Here is an 18,808-nt window from a genome sequence, read left to right as displayed (position 1 = left end):
CTAAATTAAGCGCCAGAAAGCTTCAAAACCTTGTCACTTCAGAAGATGATCAGAAATTCTTTAGGAGCACTGAAGTAATTAAGTCATTCAAAAGCATCTGTGTGAGTTCTGCTCTCACCTTATTGATTAGAACAAAATAAAAAAGAAATGGAAAACAACTTCTATGTGATTGCAGTATATCTATTATGGTAAAGTACAAATCACTTGGCCCTTATACAGGGAAGAACTCAGTCTGCTCTTGATGGGCATTTCTGGTCTCATTTCTTCTTCTTGGACTTACATTCTTCCGTGATTTTGGTAAAGACTGAATGATTTTACATCATTTGTAATCAGAATCTGTTCTGAGGCAAAACGCAGCTCTCAAGCAGAGAAAAAGAAAGAAAATAAGGCACAATAAGGAGGAAATCAGTTGTAGAAGTGCATGGAGAGCTGTCATCCACAGAGAGTAGTCATGGGAAAATAACTTCAGAAATTCTCGCTGTCGACTTAACTCTGTTTCCATGGATGTCTGCGTGGAGCACTTCTGGGAAACTAAAATTGCTGCAACCTGTGAAGATGCAAACTGTTGTATGTTATAGTAGTGTGTGAAAGGAGAGGAACGCAAGATGGAAGGCTAAATAAGAAAGATGGCTCTCACAGCCTTCTGGCTACCCAAAGCTATTACCCGTTGGGGATTCTTACCTTGTTTTTATGATCTTTATGTTGGCAGTGTAACAAGTCTTGAGGGAAGAGATTCAAACTGGCCACAACTTGCAAGTTTTATTTTCTTTCCCTGGCATTGAATCATCCACCGTCTTATTCTGACCCTAAGTGTTGTGTTTCAGTGTTGGCAGAAGGTAGAACACCATTCATCTGAAATAACATTGTGTGTCTGTTGGAGGTTGTCTGCCCTTCCAGGGCCAAAAGAATCACAGCCAGGCCTCTTCCATGCTTATTAGCCTGTGCTATAAGGAACTCAGCTGATTCTTGTGGAGGTGCAAAGCCATGTCTGAGAAACACATAAAGGGGTCAGGCTGGTGTAGTAACCCTTAAGTACCAACCTTCTCTTTGGAGGAGAACAGGAAGGAGACTTCGGGGCTGGCCACGAAGAATTCACTTTGATTTGGTAGTTTGACTTAAGTCTCTCTGCTTGAAAGGTAAGGCTGAGCCAAGAGAGCACTTTGAGCTTGATGGTAGATCCCTGAGGAACATGAGATACAGAGCATGAATAGAAGGAAACTGAGGCAACTTGGTTTAAAGCCAAACTGGGCATGCATTATGCTAAGCCTTTTGTCAGGCTGCGTGCATGACTGAGGCCTTGCAACAAAAGGTGGGGAAGCTAGTAAGAAACTGAACTGCCAATTAAAAAACCACATCTAATACATCATGCATCTATTGCTGAGTAATTTTATTCTAAATTTCCCGGTATAGTCAGTAACTAATCTGAGATTTATAGTAGTAGCAATGGAGAACTTGGACAAAGAGATGGCAAGATTTAGGTCAAGAGATAATTTAGCTAACATGAATTGAATGTAAAAGTATTTAAATCTGGGCCCTTATATATTTGTACATGCAAACAATGATGTTTGAGCATGCCATTAAAGTTAGTAGGTCTGAGACTTGTTCAGAGTTTTTTGTCCCTTACGTATGTGTTAGGATTTTTGCCTAAATCTCTTCTACTCAAGAATCCTTAAAGAAAGCAGGCAAGCATGTTTAGGCCTAAATATGAATCTCAATTAAAAAGTATCAGTGGAGTATCCCAAAGGAAGACTTCTGTTTTACACCTCCTCTGTATCAGCTGCTATTAGTTCTTATTAAGCACTTATCTGCATTGTCACCAGGCCTCTGAGCTCATTGTTAACTTGCTTTGTAAGCATCCAAGAGAAGTAAGGCTTGGAATGGAAAGAGGACAGTGAATTAACTTGATATTTATGGGGAACCACTCCCAAACATAAGAGTCAGCATGCAAGAAAGCGTTGAATGTTCCACCTTGGAAAATGCAGTGGCTAAGTGATGGTTCAGCTGTTGTTTTGGGCTGAGGGAAGGCAGATGTTTCCACTGGCTAACATGAAATGACAGGGAGACAGAACTAATGCTAAGAAAAGCCGTGAAGATAATTAACACCCTCTTCTTTTCCAGACTGGGGACAAAGGCATTGCAAAAAGTAAAGGGCAGAGAACTAACCCCTGCAGAAAGGTTCAGGAAGCCTTATGTTAGCAGACAGTACTTGATTGGAACTTGAAGTTACAGCTTGTCAACTACAATGAGATTTTAATATAACAACCATATGCTGATGAACCTGTGCACTAGTAAGCGTAAGGGTAGAAAAGAGATCTGTGCATCAGTATTGCTGCTCAGAACTGAAGTACAGCAGCTGTTAGCCAGAATTTTTCACCCCAAGTCTCTTAAAGGGCCGGTTTCCCACCAGTACCTGTGCTTTTAGCATTGTTGGCCATGAGCTGAAATGCAGAGAGAGGATATTTTTCCATGTAGCCAATGCAGACCCTTCAAGAACCACAGTGAAAAATGCTGCTTTTGGCTTTTTTCAGCACAGTTCTGGTGCAGGAAAGCCTTACGGGGACATACCTACCTGCCGAGGCAACTAGCGTCTGACAGCTTGTAGATCCTGTTGATCAAGTCAAGAACTGCAGGCAGAGTAATGGCTTGAAATTTTCTGGATACAAAAGTGCCAGTTAGGAATGCTACCCTGTGCTTTTACAAGGTTATTCCTAAGGGAATAGTCTTGCTGTATAACAGATGCATGATTATGGATACAAGTTCAAGGGGTAGCACTGATTCTTCTGAGAAGTCTGTAGCAGTTTTACCACAACACTGCTTGCAGTCAGCATTGCTCTATTTTTTAACTCTAAAAAGTTAATGGAAAAAAGGATCGTGGGAGGAAACGAGAGCAGGGAAAGCGTGAAACCTTTGCAGAAATTATTTTGTGCTAAGAAATCTGATGAATTTTATGTGAAGAACTGTAACAGCTAAGCACACACTACATAACAGGCAGGATTTTATAGTTTTTAAAGCTCTTCAGTCATACTCTTTTATTATGATATAGCTGTTTGTGTTCCCTAACCAACTAAGAATTATGTCCAGATTTCTCCTTGCTACCCTGCTCTTCCTCTTTCCCTAGCAAGAGAAGGTTTAAGGGATTTGGAAATCCACCTCTATTCAGAAATGCAGATTATTGCGTATTTTTCATATTCCTTTGGAATGAAGAATAAAACAAACTATTTATTTTTTGGGGTTAGAGCTGGGGTTTTTATATCCTTAAAAATCAAGTATTACTTACTTAAACTTTCTAGAAATTTGCTCTTGATTTTAGCAGTGTTTTAAGGCTGTTGTTCCAGGGTACCTGAAATGCATATAAATGCACATTTTTCATTCTCATGAGTTGAAAGATTAGCTTCATTATATGACATATAGAAAACCTTACAGGAAAATATTCTTATGGTATTTTTAGAGTGCATGTTGGTACAGAGTGCATTGAATAATTAAGTATGTGTTAAAATATTGGGAAAACAGCCTGAATCTGAGATGATCTTAATGACGATGTCCTGTCCCTGGCAGTGTTCAAGGCCAGGTTGGACAGGGGTTGGAGCAACCTGGTCTAGTGGAAGGGGTTTGGAACTGAATGAAATTTGAGGTCCCTTCCAACACAAACCAGTCTGGGATTCTTTGATTCTATGAAAGGGAGATTAAATCAAAGATTTGTAATGCTGGCCTGAAGATGTTTATTAGCTCTACAGAAAATATATACAGAGTATTTAAGTATTATAATGTTTTTCATATTATAGCTACCTGAGAAGCATTAAGATATGTGTAGTCCTAAGTCTCTCCTTGGATTCTGAAGTTTAAGGATTTTTAGGTCCATGCTAGTAAAAAAAACCTGCTTTATTTAAGATACAGCAGCACTGTGGAGTGTTCTGGTGGCTACTGCACCATAAAGGTTGTAGATAGTCATTAATTTGGGTGACATTTTGGGTGACATGGTTTAGGGTGAGGTGTCCCTGCCCATGGCAGGGGGGTTGGAACTTGATGATCTTAAGGTTCTTTCCAACCCTACCTATTCTATGATTCTATGATTATAAATCAGTTCAGTACTGAAAATTTATTCAAAAGTATATGCTGATAGCAGCGCTGCAGATTGCATGTGCATCTCTTGAGTAATAGGAACTGCATCGCTTGCGAATGTAGAATACTGATAACAGAATGGGGAATTTGACATGCTGCAGGCAGCCAACATGCAGGCTTTCACACACAAAATGCACTTTACGCCTGACCTACTAATTGAAATACTGTTCCAAAATGCAGAAATGAGGTTTGATTTAAATTTTAAAATAATAATGATAATAATAATATATACATAGAGATGCCATTTTTATTAATAACTCTTCTCACAAGGACTGAGCTGGATACCTGTTCACAAGCAGCAGTGAAGAAAAGAAACTCCCGGTAGTCTGAGAAGACTTTGAAATCATGAAATGATAAAAGCATTTTTAATGCTCTGAACATATTCCATTCGCAGTATTGTACAAATTCTGCAGTATCAGTAATGTTATATCACTCTGATAAACCTAAATACCTAATTATAAAAATACTTTGGGGTGAGAGAGAGTTTAAGGATGAAGTACTGTGTTGAATTTTAAGATGCATAAAGGGGTCTTAAACCTGCATCTACCTTTCTACAAATAAAAAAGAATCCCTTGCAAAAGATTATGTCAGTTTATACAGAAAAGGGTAATGACTAACATATACGTCCAAAGCAGGGTTTGAATTGTGGGGTTGAGTTGTAGGTGAAAAACCGTGACTTAATTTGCCAGCATATGTATGTATGTCATGTCTATTTATCTTTCATTATATTCTCACAAATGTAGAAGCAATAAGTAGGATTATTAAGTAGACTCTCATAATATCGCTTTCAAATCTTTCATTCGAGCAAATCAGTAAGATGAAAGAAACAGTCTTCTTGTGCAGAGCTGGGTTTTTTTAAAGCATGTGAATTCGAGCAGTGATCACTTTTCAACAGAAAGTGCACTAAAATACTTCAGAGCTAAATTTTATTCACAGCTTCTGCTCCTAAATAGCAGTGGTTTTTAAAGCCTTTTTTCAAAGCCATGGAGTGTTTTTAGCCTCTAGCTCTCAATGACTTGGATAAATTCATATTGGAGTTCAGATGCTAATTTATGTGACTGCTTTTGAAAACAAATTTAGGTCAAATCCTGTTTCTGTAGGAGCATCCATTAACTCTGCCATTAACTCTGGGAAATCTTTGTGTTCACAGCCTCTGTTCTTTACCTGACAATTAATTATTTCTGAGTGAGTCACCTGCCTTCAAGTTTGGAGCTGTCAAATCAAGTGCTTTCTTTAGGAAGCAACGATACTTTGCTCGTGCACCGCAAACAAGGGCTGTGGAAATCTAGCATCTGCTGATGCATTTACTTTCTTTCATTTCTCCAGGGGAATTCTGGCCTGGGGTTCAGTATTGCTGGAGGAACAGATAACCCACACATTGGGGATGATCCTGGGATATTCATTACTAAGATTATACCAGGAGGAGCTGCAGCAGAGGATGGAAGACTCAGGTAAAAACTCATTATATATGTTTGGAAAGAAAATGTATGATTATTATAAATCATTGTCTAGGAGTCAAATGCCAACTGGGTTTTTCATGGAGTCAGGGGAAGTAAAAGATGTGACAGAGTATCCTTTCTGCTAAGATAGGAAAGCTAACTAAAGTAGCTTAAAGCAATTCAATAAGGTTAGTTAAGTCCTGTATAAAGAAAGGGGCATTTGCTGGTGCCACCTCCATCCTTGTACCAGTCATTTCATTTATTACCAAAGGCAAGATGGGAACTGGACAAAGAAACAGGCATATTAGCATGGAAGTCTTCTCTGCTTGGTCTTTGTATGTTCATGGCTGAAAAACTATGCTTGGTGTTATATTTTAAGGCTATCAAGACTTCCCAAACTACAGTACTATTGCTACAGCAGTGAGGTGTGCTTACTGCTGTTTCCAAAGGTTTTTTGCTCTGTGAGGATGCAATGTTTATGCTTTATATTCTGATTACTTCCAGAACAGTCTGTCACTGAGATGGACACACAGGTTACTTGTGTTTCTCAAATACATGGTAGCACATCTCTTAAAAAAGAGGAAGAACAGAAGTGCCTGTGCTTCTCTTTCCTTATGGACTGCATGCAGAAGGGGTTCCATCTATCCCAGAGGCTGCCATCCATCTGTCAGTCATGAAGACTGCTGATGCTCTAAAAGGCCATTTAGCTGGAAAGACTTGGGATACAATTTTGAAGCTTTCATGATCTCAGCCCTGGAATCTAAGCTATAGGAGACTTTGCCAAAAACAGATGGTCTACAATTCATGAAATGTGACCAGATGGTCACAATAACTTTTTTCCTAAAGCTTTTTCCTTTAATTTAGAGTTAAAAGTAGGGGGAGTTGTCCAGTTTTTAGAGAAAATTTTGGATATTTCTTATGCTAGATTAGTAATTTGATTTCGGAAACATTTTTACTGTGATAGTGATAAGGAGTCATGGTGGTTGGCAGTGCCTGAAGGATTCACCTTCTAAATAAGATTTTAGAGAAAAGGAGTAGGAATAATCTCTCGTAACTTTGTGACTAAAATGCAGCTGTCTACCCCTAAGCTAGTCATCCTAGAGAATCCCAGTGAAGAAAAACCTAGGCATTTCTACATTGTGATTCATCCCATCCTAAAGTCAGTGCCTAAAATAGAACAGAAAGAATTACATCTTAAAAGGCCCTGCATTTTCACTGATGACTCAAATGAAAATGAGTTTCTTCAATCAGTTCATCTGTAGTGAACTATACCATAAATGTCTGCATTGAGCCAGATGTGGTTCATGCAACAAAGTGTGAGGAAACGGATGGATTTTGAAATCATGCTATGAAATTTGATGTGATGAACAGCATAGGGGGGTCTTAAGCTTGTATCTACCTTTCTACAAATAAGAAAGAATCCCTTGCAAAAAATAATATCTTTTTAGCAGAGTTTTTAATTATTTTTGAGAGCTTTTTTTAATTTAAGCTATTAAGAAGACAGAAGCCATTGCAGTGTTTTGTTGTGCTATCTTTGTGTGAAATTAAATATTTCATATCTCATTTCTATACTAATTAACTACTGAAAGTTTAACTCATTATTATTATATATTATACTGTGTTGGAAAGGTCACAGAAAGACCTTCTAAGCCCACAAAAAATAGCATGCTAATGCAATTCATGAATCTCTGTTAAGATCAGACCTGGCAAAGTTTGTATTTTGTAAGAAGAGTTTAGTAGTGCAAGTATGGTTATCTTGCTACTAAGATAATATTCTTCGAGTATTGCATTTGTTAGCATAATTTTATAATTGATAAGCATCTCTTTGGCTTGGTTGTTTTTCCTATTCTCATTTGTAAACATGGATTTTACAAAAGTTCATTCTTTCCTTGTTTTATCGGGTAAGTGGATTTCACTTTGCTACAATGCTAGCAAAAACACATGTTTTAGGAGCACCTGAAAATGTAGTTGTCAGTGATCATTACTGATATGCCACTGAAGAGAAGAGCCACCCTGGGGCAGTCTCTGCTGACTTGTATGGTAATTAATTTTACATAACACAGTTTATCAGCTAAGGCCACTCTATAGGAACACAAGCTCAACATTGTGCAGTAACATGTGCCAAGAATAACAATAACCTTGGTTCCTACCAAAAGCCCAGTTTTGAATTACCTGAGAATAGAAGATTGGTGTTTATGGACAGAAGTACTTTCTTGTGTTCATTTTTGCCTCAGACTCTGCCTGCAGTTACTCTATACCATATAGCACTGTGGACTGTCTTAATTGGCTTCTATATCTACTGTCTGCTTTTAAACCATAAAAGCCCATAAAATCACTTCTGCTGCATTTTACATGAAGTTCCTTTGATCTAACTTAGCTGAGTGAAGTTTTTCAAATAGCTAGACTGTGAAAGCGACCTGTTCGAAATGGACTTAATGCTACAGACGCTTACAAGTCTTTTATGTGTATATATGGTTTGACAAGTGGAGGAGTAGGTCAAGTGGAGTTTCATGAAAGTCCAACCAAAGCAAATACAACTTCCTTCACTTGGGAAGGAATAACTCTCCAGTGCGCAATTTATAAGTACGTAAATATCAGGTATAAATACCTGATGGGAGTGAATGAGGACAAAGAAGCCAGACTTACATCAGTACTGATCAGTGACAGGGCAATAAGCAATGGAAACAAAACACATGGAATTCTGAACATCAGGAAGTACTTTTTTGCTGTGAAGGCGGCTGACTCTGGGTGCAGGTTGCCCAAAGAAGTTGTGGCATCCCCATCCTTAGAAGTGCTCAAAACCTGACCAGACATGTTCCTGGACAACCTGTTCTAGCTAACCTTTCTTCAGTAAGGAGTGTTTGACAAGGTGATCTCAAGAGGTGCTTTTCAACCTAAACGGTACTGTGATTTTGTAATTTGCACCTGAGTCAGCAGTGCCGAAGGACAGTGACTGAGGTCAGCAGAGATGCACAGAGAAAGGACTGGAGGCAACAGTCACATTTGCAATAACAGAAATTGCAATTGGATCTGAAGAAAAAAGTCTTTTAAATGAGGATATTGAGGCCCCTGTAAGTGGTAGCTAAGAGAGATTATGGGATTTCTGTCTTCAGAGGGACTCAGAGTTCACCTGGATAAAGTCCTGAGCAATGTGACTGAACTGCTTTGTGCACGAGGCTGGACTAGATGACCTCCAGAGGTCCCTTCCAACCTGAATCTTGAATTGTTTTCAGATTACGTAGATTATTCTTATATATAAAACCTATTTATGAGCCTGAAACAAAGGTGATTAAATTCATGTGTTTTTTTTTTCATTTAGAGAACTGTATTGTTATTGACAGTAAGTATAGTGCTTAGCGTAAGTTTGTGTCGCCTCATGGCCCACATCTACACTTAAAGAAGAGTAAAAATTATGAGCCACTATAAACTACATTCATTTTAATAAAAATTCCTGGGTTTGGGAGCCTTCTTGAACTTCCAAATATTAATCATAAGGCACAGAATCAGAGAATATCTCAAGTTGGAAGGGACCCGTAAGAATCATAGAGTCCAATTCCGTGCCCCTCGCAGGACTGCCTAAGGCAGTATGACTGAAAGCATTGCCCAGATGCTCCTTGGACAGACTTGATGCCATGACCACCTCCTTATGGAGCTTGGTCCAGTGACCAACCACCGTCTCAATTAAGAGCCTTTTCCTTATGTCTTAAAGTCCAACCTGAACTTCCCTGGATGCAGCTTCATTCTGTTTCCTTGTGTCTTGTTGATGGTCCCCCTCCCTCCACTGCCTCCTTTAAGGAAGTAATAACTACTATGTTTACATGCTACACTCCCTAAAATACACTGATTTCTTGACTAGTACAAGAACCAATACACTGCAAAATTTAGATCTTAGAAGGCATTTTAGCTAAGTACATAACTCCTAATCTTGCAAAATAAAGGAAGCTGTCCAACCTTTTATGATGTCCTTATAATATATAGGAAATAATTTCATGGCATAAAAAATAATTAGATTTGATTACTTTAGCTAAATATGACTATAATAAGCTTGGGAGTAACTGAAAATTAGGGGTGTTTTTTTTTATGAATGCTGCATACCATGTCTCTTTGAAGCTTTGAGTTTCAAGTCAGTGACAGGGAATATAAAACCGCCAGAAGTAGCAACCATTCCCACTGAGTTGAAGGAGACTTTCTCTCGACAGTTTGATCTTTTAAGACTTTTGATGTATAAAACCTTCTGCTTCTATCTCACAGATGTCAGATGTCCATGGGCAAATATCTGCTTTTTCATAAAGAAGCTGTGAACGCAGACTTCTTTTACTCTTTGGAAGAAAGAGAATCCCAGTAATTTATGTGTCACTGCCTTTTTTGTTTTTATTTGAGTTTGTGTCAGAGAAAAAAGTGCAGTGGTCGCCTCAATTGCTTAGATAAAGCAAAGAACTTCAATATATTATCTCAGCAATTTTTTCTATTGGCCCTTATTGATCATAAGTGAAATCGTGGCTCCTAAAAAATTCATCATACTCTGGAAAACAAGAGTGATCAGCTCATGGGAGTGGAAGCACAGCGTAGCGGTCTAACTCAATCGAAAACAAAACCATTAGTAAAAGAATACTGAACTTCCTATTCTGAGAAAGTTTAAAAGAGCAGAAACTCCAAAAATATGAATTTAGTTTCAAAACCAAAACTGGTTTGAGTCAAGTATTATTCTTTCTGACTTCTCATAGTCAACTTCTGATCTTATGGTGGATGTATTTTTCTCAAAACTCTGGCTACAGGAATAAGTGGGTTCTATGAGTTCCTTATCTATTGCTATCAGAAAAGATGCTTTTCTTTTTTGTGATGGCAAGTTTGAAAATATGAATTTTAAGAAGTTCTTGGGATATAAAACGCAAATAAAAGAGTCTTGTATAGAACAAGGATGCAGAGCTTATGTTTTATACCAATCTCATGGTCATAGGACTCTTACAGAACCTATGTTTCAAAAATCAGTTACTCCGTATGTGACTGTATGTATATGATGACTTTATTCCCAGGACTGAGACAGATATGGGCAGTCTTGAGCTTGAATTTCAAGGGTTAAAGTTGTACCGAAGGTTATTTTGGTGTTTGAATCTGAGCTGTACTCAGGAGGAAAGAGGGTTGATGTGAGGGGTGAGTCAAGGGGAAGAAAGTGGTTGTGCCTGGAGGCACATTACCCTGGTAAGCTGCCCAGACCTGAACCTGTTTCATTCATTCTTTCTTCCAGGAAACTGGTTTCCATTTGTGAACCTATCATTTTAACTTTTTTCCTTAGAAGTGTGCATATTTGTAAGGAGAACTTAAACACATTGAGGAAAGTGGATCGATTGAGAGTTTGGCAGAATAATCAGGAACAGCACACTTAACCCCAGCTATCTAAACACCATAGGTTAAAAAGTACTAAAGCTGTGCAGTGTTTGTCTTTCCTTTGTAAATGTGTCTTGCCTGATACTGTTTTAATTACTGATTGGCAGGAGGTTTAGGATTGTGAAACTGCAGCACTTTTAAGGCATGCTCTGTTGTTCTCTCATCACCATAATAGTTAGCCCCATTAGATGTTTCTTTCCCCCAGCTCTCAAAGTGATTTAGTGTGGGGAAGGGAGCATAATTCACAAGCTATAGGGAGGAGACAGGAACTGAAATAACTTGCCCTCAGTCATCTAGTAAATCAAGGAGAAAGCTTGGAATGGAATAGTGATTCCTTCTCTCATATTTCTGTGCCTTACAGGCTTAAGTTCAATGCCTAACGGCAAAGGTTTTAAACAAATGAGGTTTGTGTTCCCTTCTGTTGTCAACTAACCCACTATGGTGTGTCAAAGGATTATTAATTTAGCTAGGTGTATGCAGCAAGAGAGGAACTCTGAATATAAGACCCTTTCTCATGCATATTCTGTTAATAAAAAATAAATGAAGAAAAGAAATTTAAAGATTGCATTCTAGTAAGAGTTAAAAAAATATTTCTGTGTTTCACTAAAGATGCACCAGAAAAGAAATATTACAATTCTGTGCTGTTCACTCCAAGCTTGAAAACTGGAATTAAGATACGCACTGCTGTAACTGCTGTGTGCAATTTACTTGAGAAACACAAAGGAAAGAAGGAATGGAGGAGAGGAAACAGAAGCAAGTCCCCACTTGACAGCTGGCTAGATAAAAGACCCCCTTCAGTCTTTGCCCCGTGGGCTGTGCTGACAGTGCTTTGCCTCTGATGAAAAGTTTGAAACCTAAATCCCTCGCAGCAGCAGCAGGAGCACAGTTGTTAGCGGTTGGTATGCGTTTCTAGTCTATATTGCTTAATAAGAAGTGAATTGGCAGTGATAACAGGAATAAGCTAGGGGCTTTTTCAGATTAATGTGAAGAGCTATTCCCGGCAGAGGTGATGTTCTTGATACGTGTGTCATTGTGTCTCTAATCCAGCTTGGGCAACTGGCTTCGTTTTGCCATCATTATATATCAAAACAGAAGTGTGTCTGCTTTGTGATTCACTGCCTAAATCTCTGTTTGCTAACTTTTGGTCTTGTATTAAGCCTATCAGTACCAGGTCTGTGTGCTCTGCAATGGCACACAGCTTGTTCAGGATGTTATTATAATAACAGCGCTGCCACAAAACACTGATTCATATCTGCACTGTTTACAGGCCTCTGACAATGCTGTTAGTTCAGTACCTAATTTAGTCGTAAGTTAATAAAGAGGCATTCACCCCATTAAGTAAAACATGCTTGCTTTGCAAACAGTCATAAATTAGATCATGAATTATTGACTGCTCACACTGTCCTGGTTTGTGTTAGGAAGTTTGATCTTATTAACTCTGTTTGCCTGTGCATTTGCATGTATCATTTTTGAGCTACTGTGGAATTAAGAAAAAAGATAGAATTACCACGGGGGATCTAATTAAAAAAAGATCACAAAATCAAATCCGATTTTCATTCATTATTTTTACAGTTGAACATGTCTTACCATAGGTCAAGTTTTAAATTACCAACATATACATCTTTTCATCAATGGAATGTTACCATGTAATTCTCTTCTCTGTTGCTTTCATCACTTTTCTTTCTCTTCTTTCCGATGTGAAGTCTGCATTTCTTATTTGGTATTGCAGAACCCCAGTGTGTCTCTGAATTTGGTTATAGTTCTGCTTTTCCCATTTTGAAGTTAATTTGGTAGCTTGTGAAAGTTTTCTTATGCAGTGCAAGAAAGGAAAGGGAAATTATGTTTTAGCAGCTGAATTCTGGGGTAAAGAGAACAGAATTTCATGAGAAGAAGAGGGTACCCCTCTGGCTTGTGGTATTTGAAACTGGGGCCTCTATACAGGGATAGACATTGTTGTAGTTGTTTTCTTTCATAACACAAAGGATCACTTTCTTCCCCCTGTAAGATACTGAGCTGTTTGGTACTGCTTGAAACTGCTGCTTGTGAATGTTATTAATAACCTTATTAATGTTATTAATATTATTATTAATGTTATTAATAGCATGCCAGTTAAGCAATGCAGCGTGTTATTAGGACTTTAGGTACACTGCAGTTGTATAATGCCCATTGCACTAGCTATTTCCTGCAGTGGTCCTGAACTGGTTAACAAGGCTCCCTCCCAAGAGTTCCTTCAGTGCCCATCCTGCCTGAAATTGCAATTGCCCCAGCGTGCTGCCGCAGCAGAACAGCACCATGCAGCCAAATCCAAGCGCCTATTTCATCAGCGTGTTTGCACTGCTACTGTAGTCAGGAATTTAAATAGCTCAGTGAAAATTTATCTGCAGTAAGAAGCCTTCTGTGGTTACGCACCTTAGGATTCATCAGCTCTCTATGGAGCCTAGTGTTAGTCAAGGAAAAAATATTTTGCATTTGTACCCTCTGGGGTACTGTTGAATTCTTCGTTAATTCCCCACCAAACCTGAATACAAGATTGTGGATTAAAAGGAAACTGATTTAAGCTATCATACCATCATAGAATAGTTAGGGTTGGAAAGGACCTCAAGATCATCCAGTTCCAACCCCCCTGCTGTGGGCAGAGACACCTCGCACTAAACCATGTCACCCAAGCACAAAACCATGTCATCCAAAAATTATCATAAATAAATAAATAAAAGTTAAGTTCCTTATTATCAGCAAAGACTTTATTCCAAAATTTTTAAAGAAAAGCTTGGGCAACTTTTTGCTTCTTACAGCCAAAACCACCGATACAAAGTGAGTATAAACATACCTTGTTCATACCCCGTCAGAACTCTAGGCTGTGGTTTGAATCAACTCTTTGGACTTTAGGATTTTAGCCAAACTGTATTTCGTGACAATACCTCATCACTGTTGCCACATTCCTTATTACACTTTTACTGCAGATGCTAGAGCAGGGGGGTTAAATTTATTTCCCTGTGGCGTGTTTTGATATCAAATTTGCAAGACCTTGCGAGTACTTTGGATGTGTTGCTTCCATCATGCCATTCCGCATTTCACTCTTAATCAAACCATCACAAAAAGCAAATTTTGTGGACTTTTTTTTCCCCTTACTTACCTATTTGCATTCTCCTCAAAGCTGCACCTCACTCTTGTGTTAAGTGTGCAGCCTAATGGTACTGATGCTCTGAAGCTACTAAAGTTTCTTACTAAACTTGAACTGCATGTTTTCTCCTCCATTATTTTAATGCTACACCTTTGTTTGCAATAGCTACTCTCAATCAAACCAGAGCGGAAGGGAGGGTTTTCTACTTGTTAGTGCAAGCGCCTGGGAGGCTCGACTGCTCGGTTTTGTTCTCAACTTGCTATGCCTGATCTGTGGCAGCACTTTTCTTCTTTTGTGCTGAAGTTCCCCCATTTGTAAAGTGGGGATAGTGATCATTATCTTTGCCTCACGGGGGTTGTTGGGAAGCTTAAACGAGTTCATATTTGCAAAGCGCTTTGAGAGCCCCAAGATGAAAAGTGCTTGCAAAAAAAATACCAAATCCGGAATTGCCTTCTGGGTTATCTGTTGCAACTGGTTTTCCTGCACAAACCTGAATGCGCTTCAGACAGTGCTGGTGTTAGTTGGGAGGATTTTAACCACGGGTGAGGAACAACCCTGTGGTTCCGTGTCTTTAGCAGGCAAAGCGTATCTGGGGCCCAAGGAAGCTCCTCATCCTTCCCCAGTGGAACTCGCTGTGGCCAAGCTGAGGAAGCTGCTCTTCCCCAAGCCTCGGGGCCTCAAAGCCCCTCCATGGTGCTGAAGCCAGATAAACCGGAGGGCTTGGAGGGTAAGTCAGGGCTGCAAAGCCATCCCTGCCCTGTACCACACCTACGGAGCCTGGCCTGGGGCATCTTCCACTACCTGCAGAGCAGCCCTGCAGCTGGGAGGAGCTTCTCAGCTTCCTGGTGCCTTCATTCATCTCAGACTTTACGGAGTTTTGTTTTTCTTTCCCTTTTCTTTATGCCCGCACCTTCGTCTCACAGCACCCCGCAGCTACCCACACTTCCTTTCTCCCTTTGCCTCTCCGCTGTCCCACTTTGGCCTCTGGCTTTGAAGGGCAGACACAAATACCTGTTCTGTGAGCTGAAGTTTTCCTTCTGGCCACCATTAGAGGCTGCTGCCTCTGCCGGCTGCCAGAGCCACCCAGATCAAGCCGAGCTGCCGCAGAGGTTGGATGCGCTGGGAGTTTCAGAACTTGGTTACTAGTGGGAGCAGTTTCAGAAGGAAAGCATCGTACATGGCAGTGGCAGGACACGAGACGCAGAGAGACTGAGGATAACTGGGGAGGTAGAGAACGGACGGAGGAATGGAAAAATGTGGTAAGAGCAAAGGGTACCAAAGGATGGAGAAAAGCAGATGGAGGAGAAACGCAGGGTGGGAGAAACAACTCAACTGGGGGGGGAGGTACAGAAAGAAAATACCAGCTCCTATAGACCTCACAGTGAGGTTAATAAGAAAACCTGACCCAAGTTTAAGAGCCCATGTCAGTCCCAGCATTCTGCCCATGCTCTGCAATCCCCTTCCTGCGCTCTCCTGCCTACACTTGATGCCTACTTCTGCTGCCTTCCCTTTGCTATCATGAGCTTGGAATCAAACACAAGCATCTAAGCAAACCCATGGGCTCATGGCCTGCCAGCTGATCGATTGCTAATCGGGCGTTCGGCCAGCGACCAGCTTCACCAGCCTGAATCACCTCATGCCTGTGTCTGTTCTGCAAATCTGTTAGCGTTAGTAAAGTCATACTTGGTTTACAGCAAGTTAGGGTGGGAATTGCAGGTCTGATAAGTACAAAATGGTCTTTTATGGGTGGAGAATTGTTTTGTGTTTTATATCAGCGTGTCTTGCAAAGGGAAGGGCTCATCCCCCGACTCAGCAGCTTTACGCTTGTGTATCACAGTCCCTAACTTGAAGAATTAGGGACATCCCTTGAGAAGGATGTGATTTATGCTGGGGGAGAGGAGTCTGTCTTATGCAGGGAGCATTTTAAAATGTGTAAAGTGAAAGATCATAAACTCTGTGCAAAATTACTATAGGTGTGGCTTACCAAGCAAAAGAGTTAATTTGCCTTGAGTTATGCTAGCTAAGCAATAACTAAAGACTTGATGTCACAGAAAATCAGTTCATTCTGAATGATTTGGACCAAGCATTATACAGCAACAGGATAGCATTCTGCTTTCAGGATGTTTTGAAGGAAAAAGCAAAAGGAGAGGTCCTCCTCTTATAGATGCATTTAGACTTGACTTCTCTGAAAGCTTATGCTTCAGTCTGTGTGCAAATTGAATGGGTGTCAGCTACTCCTCCCTCAGCCCCATATAGCTACACCCTGTGAGGTGAGCTACCATTAAGTAATAACTACTTCCCACTCTTAAAGTGTGTGTAAAGAGACGTGGCTTTTCTGGCAGACATTAAACCAAGCGGGGTTTTGCTTGTGTCTTCTCTCTGCATTGTTTGGTCTGAAGCATCCTTAACCTCTGAATTTTATCAGACACAAAAAGAATGGCACTTTTGTGTAGTGATGTTCTTGGTTCAGCTTTCAAGTAAATATGTGAGAAATTTTAACTGCTTAGTTTGGTTTTTTTTTTTTTCCCTGAGATGAAGATGTAGAGGATGATATTTGAGGTTGATGTGGAATTTACCACCAATTTTAGCTTCTGGATATTACTGACCATGTTGCATGAGGTCATCATCAGTCTATTTTAGAGTAACACCAACTCAGTACCATGCAGTGAGCATACGCACAGTTTATGAAACTTCAGCTTTTATGTAGCTAATATTATTAATAATAATAATGTCAAGTTATGATTTTTTGTGAAATTAATACTAGTTTTGATATATTGATAACAGATTAATTCCTACAGCTGAAAATTGCCTCAGAATAACTCCTTACCAAGTATTTTTGCAAATCAGTAATATAAAATACAAATGCTCAGTGCATTTGGCCTTTGTAAACTTTTGAAAGTTTTCAATCTATGTAGCAATTTATTTAAATTGTACAGTTTCTTTCTTTAGCTTGTAATTGTTTAAATAAGCTATTATTTAATCTCCCTTGCCCTGTGACCGTTTCTCAGTGGAGTGCTGGTGGCATCACCGCACAAAAACTTGCTATCTACAAACTTCAGGCCTAAAACCACTTCAGAATGTTAAGCTAAAGCTGAGCAAACATTTTCTGATCCCAAAAGAGGGCCCAATTGTTTTTCAGTGCAAAGGGAAAAGACTAAATTAGGGCTTCCTTTATTCTGGAAAATAGTGGCAACATCACCTTTCACCTCACCTCTGAAGAGAAACCTGCATTCACCATCCTTCTCCCTCTGGAGAACATGAGCCCGCATCTTCCAAAGGAGTAATCAGACCATTAAACTGGTGGGGCTATGAAATCAATGTATTTTATTCTTTCCTTCCAGAGTTGTTTCACTTCCTCAAAGGCAAGTAAAGATTAATTGGGCCAGAGCAGCCTTGTCGTTAGCAGGATGTTCTGAGAGGCAAGTAGAGGTTGTGGACTGCAAGCTCCTCTTTATGGCTGTCCTAAGCACTCCCCAGTAGCAACCTCACAAGCACCTGCATTAGTTTCTATTGTTGGTACAATTTCTGTAATGTATTTAAAGATTTCATCAAACCAAAGCAAGAAACAGAATTTCTTTCTAGTCTTGTGATTGAGGATGCTTTCCTGAATAATTGGAGATTTTTACTGCAATTTAAGAAGAGCATTACATTATCCAAAGCGTAACAGCTTCAGTGATGGAAGAAAAGATAGTTAAAGTGTTTTTTCTAGGAGATGATATTAGATAATAAGACAGCAGATCGTTGTTTTGCTTTTTGTTTCCCTGGCTGTCTAACCTTTTATTTTATTCAATTTTATTTCAATTCAAAGCATATTAGAATTAAATTTATTTTTGGCTTGACTGGAAAATTTATTCAGCATGAAACAATGTTGTTTTTGTCAAGGAAATAAAACAATGAAAACAACTAGTAGAAGGTGTCCCTGCCCATGGCAGGGGGGCTCAGAGCTACATGATCTTAAGGTCCTTTCCAACCGAAACCATTCTATGATTCTCTGATTCTATAACTTCTCAAGGTTCAGTTTTAAGTCTGTAGGTGCTACACCCAAGAGGCATTCATATAAATAGAAAGATGGGAGGTGGTGTTTCCATCTCTGAAATTAAATTACTGTTACCGGTAGTTCAGCTCTATGCCTTTGGCTTGAAGAGTTTGTCTAGCAGAGCCTTTTTTCTTATGAGGAAAAATCAGTTATGAGATGTAGGTGATTATGTCCTGTTTCCTAACTACAGGAAAGAAACAGAATGACCAGGGAGCAGTGTTTTCTGTCTCTTCTAATGAAAGGATTTGGAGACATCAAATGATACTAATAAGCAGCAGGTTGAACTACCCATAAAGGGATATTTATTTAGCTGGTAGCAATGCTGTTGAAGTCATTGACAGAGAATATTGTGGATGTTAAAAGTTTATGTGGGTTTTGAAAGATGTTAAATTTGTAGAAGAAGAATCTATCCAGGGTTATTAAATGAAAAAGAAAGAAAAAGGTTTCTGTGACTCAGGGAAGTCCAGAATTTTCAGCAGCTGAAAATGTATCCTGGGAATATATTGTGTTAACTCTTTCCCTTTACCATCTGCCTGGAAACAGCAGGCTGGATGGACCCCTGGTCAGGGTTATAAGGGTATTATTTCTGGGTGAGCCATGGGGACATGGACAGTAAGGTGCATCTGGGTGGCTCCAGCGTAGCCTGGCTGATGGCTGTCTTGCCTTGCTGCCTACTTGTGTGTCCCTGCAGCAATCCTGCTGCCTGAG

At 39.6% G+C, this 18,808-nt stretch overlaps 1 protein-coding gene across 37 annotated transcripts in view; it reads left to right on the top strand.

Annotated features, from left to right (window-relative positions):
• Window positions 1-18,808, top strand: part of DLG2 (discs large MAGUK scaffold protein 2) — a 998,920-nt gene that overhangs the window by 666,549 nt on the left and 313,563 nt on the right. For all 37 annotated transcript variants that reach the window (XM_061457957.1, XM_061457959.1, XM_061457946.1 and 34 more), the window contains one exon: window positions 5,446-5,570. In XM_061457957.1, the coding sequence (XP_061313941.1) occupies window positions 5,446-5,570 (125 nt within the window). The remainder of the gene's footprint in view (window positions 1-5,445; window positions 5,571-18,808) is intronic.

This window comes from Pezoporus flaviventris, unplaced genomic scaffold (assembly GCF_033815535.1).
Source record: "Pezoporus flaviventris isolate CSIRO_AGI_PZ_B2104156 unplaced genomic scaffold, CSIRO_AGI_Pfla_v1 ptg000025l, whole genome shotgun sequence".
NCBI lineage: Eukaryota > Metazoa > Chordata > Aves > Psittaciformes > Psittacidae > Pezoporus > Pezoporus flaviventris.
Note: the sequence above shows the minus strand (reverse complement) of the source record. Positions and strands in the feature narration are given on the sequence as shown.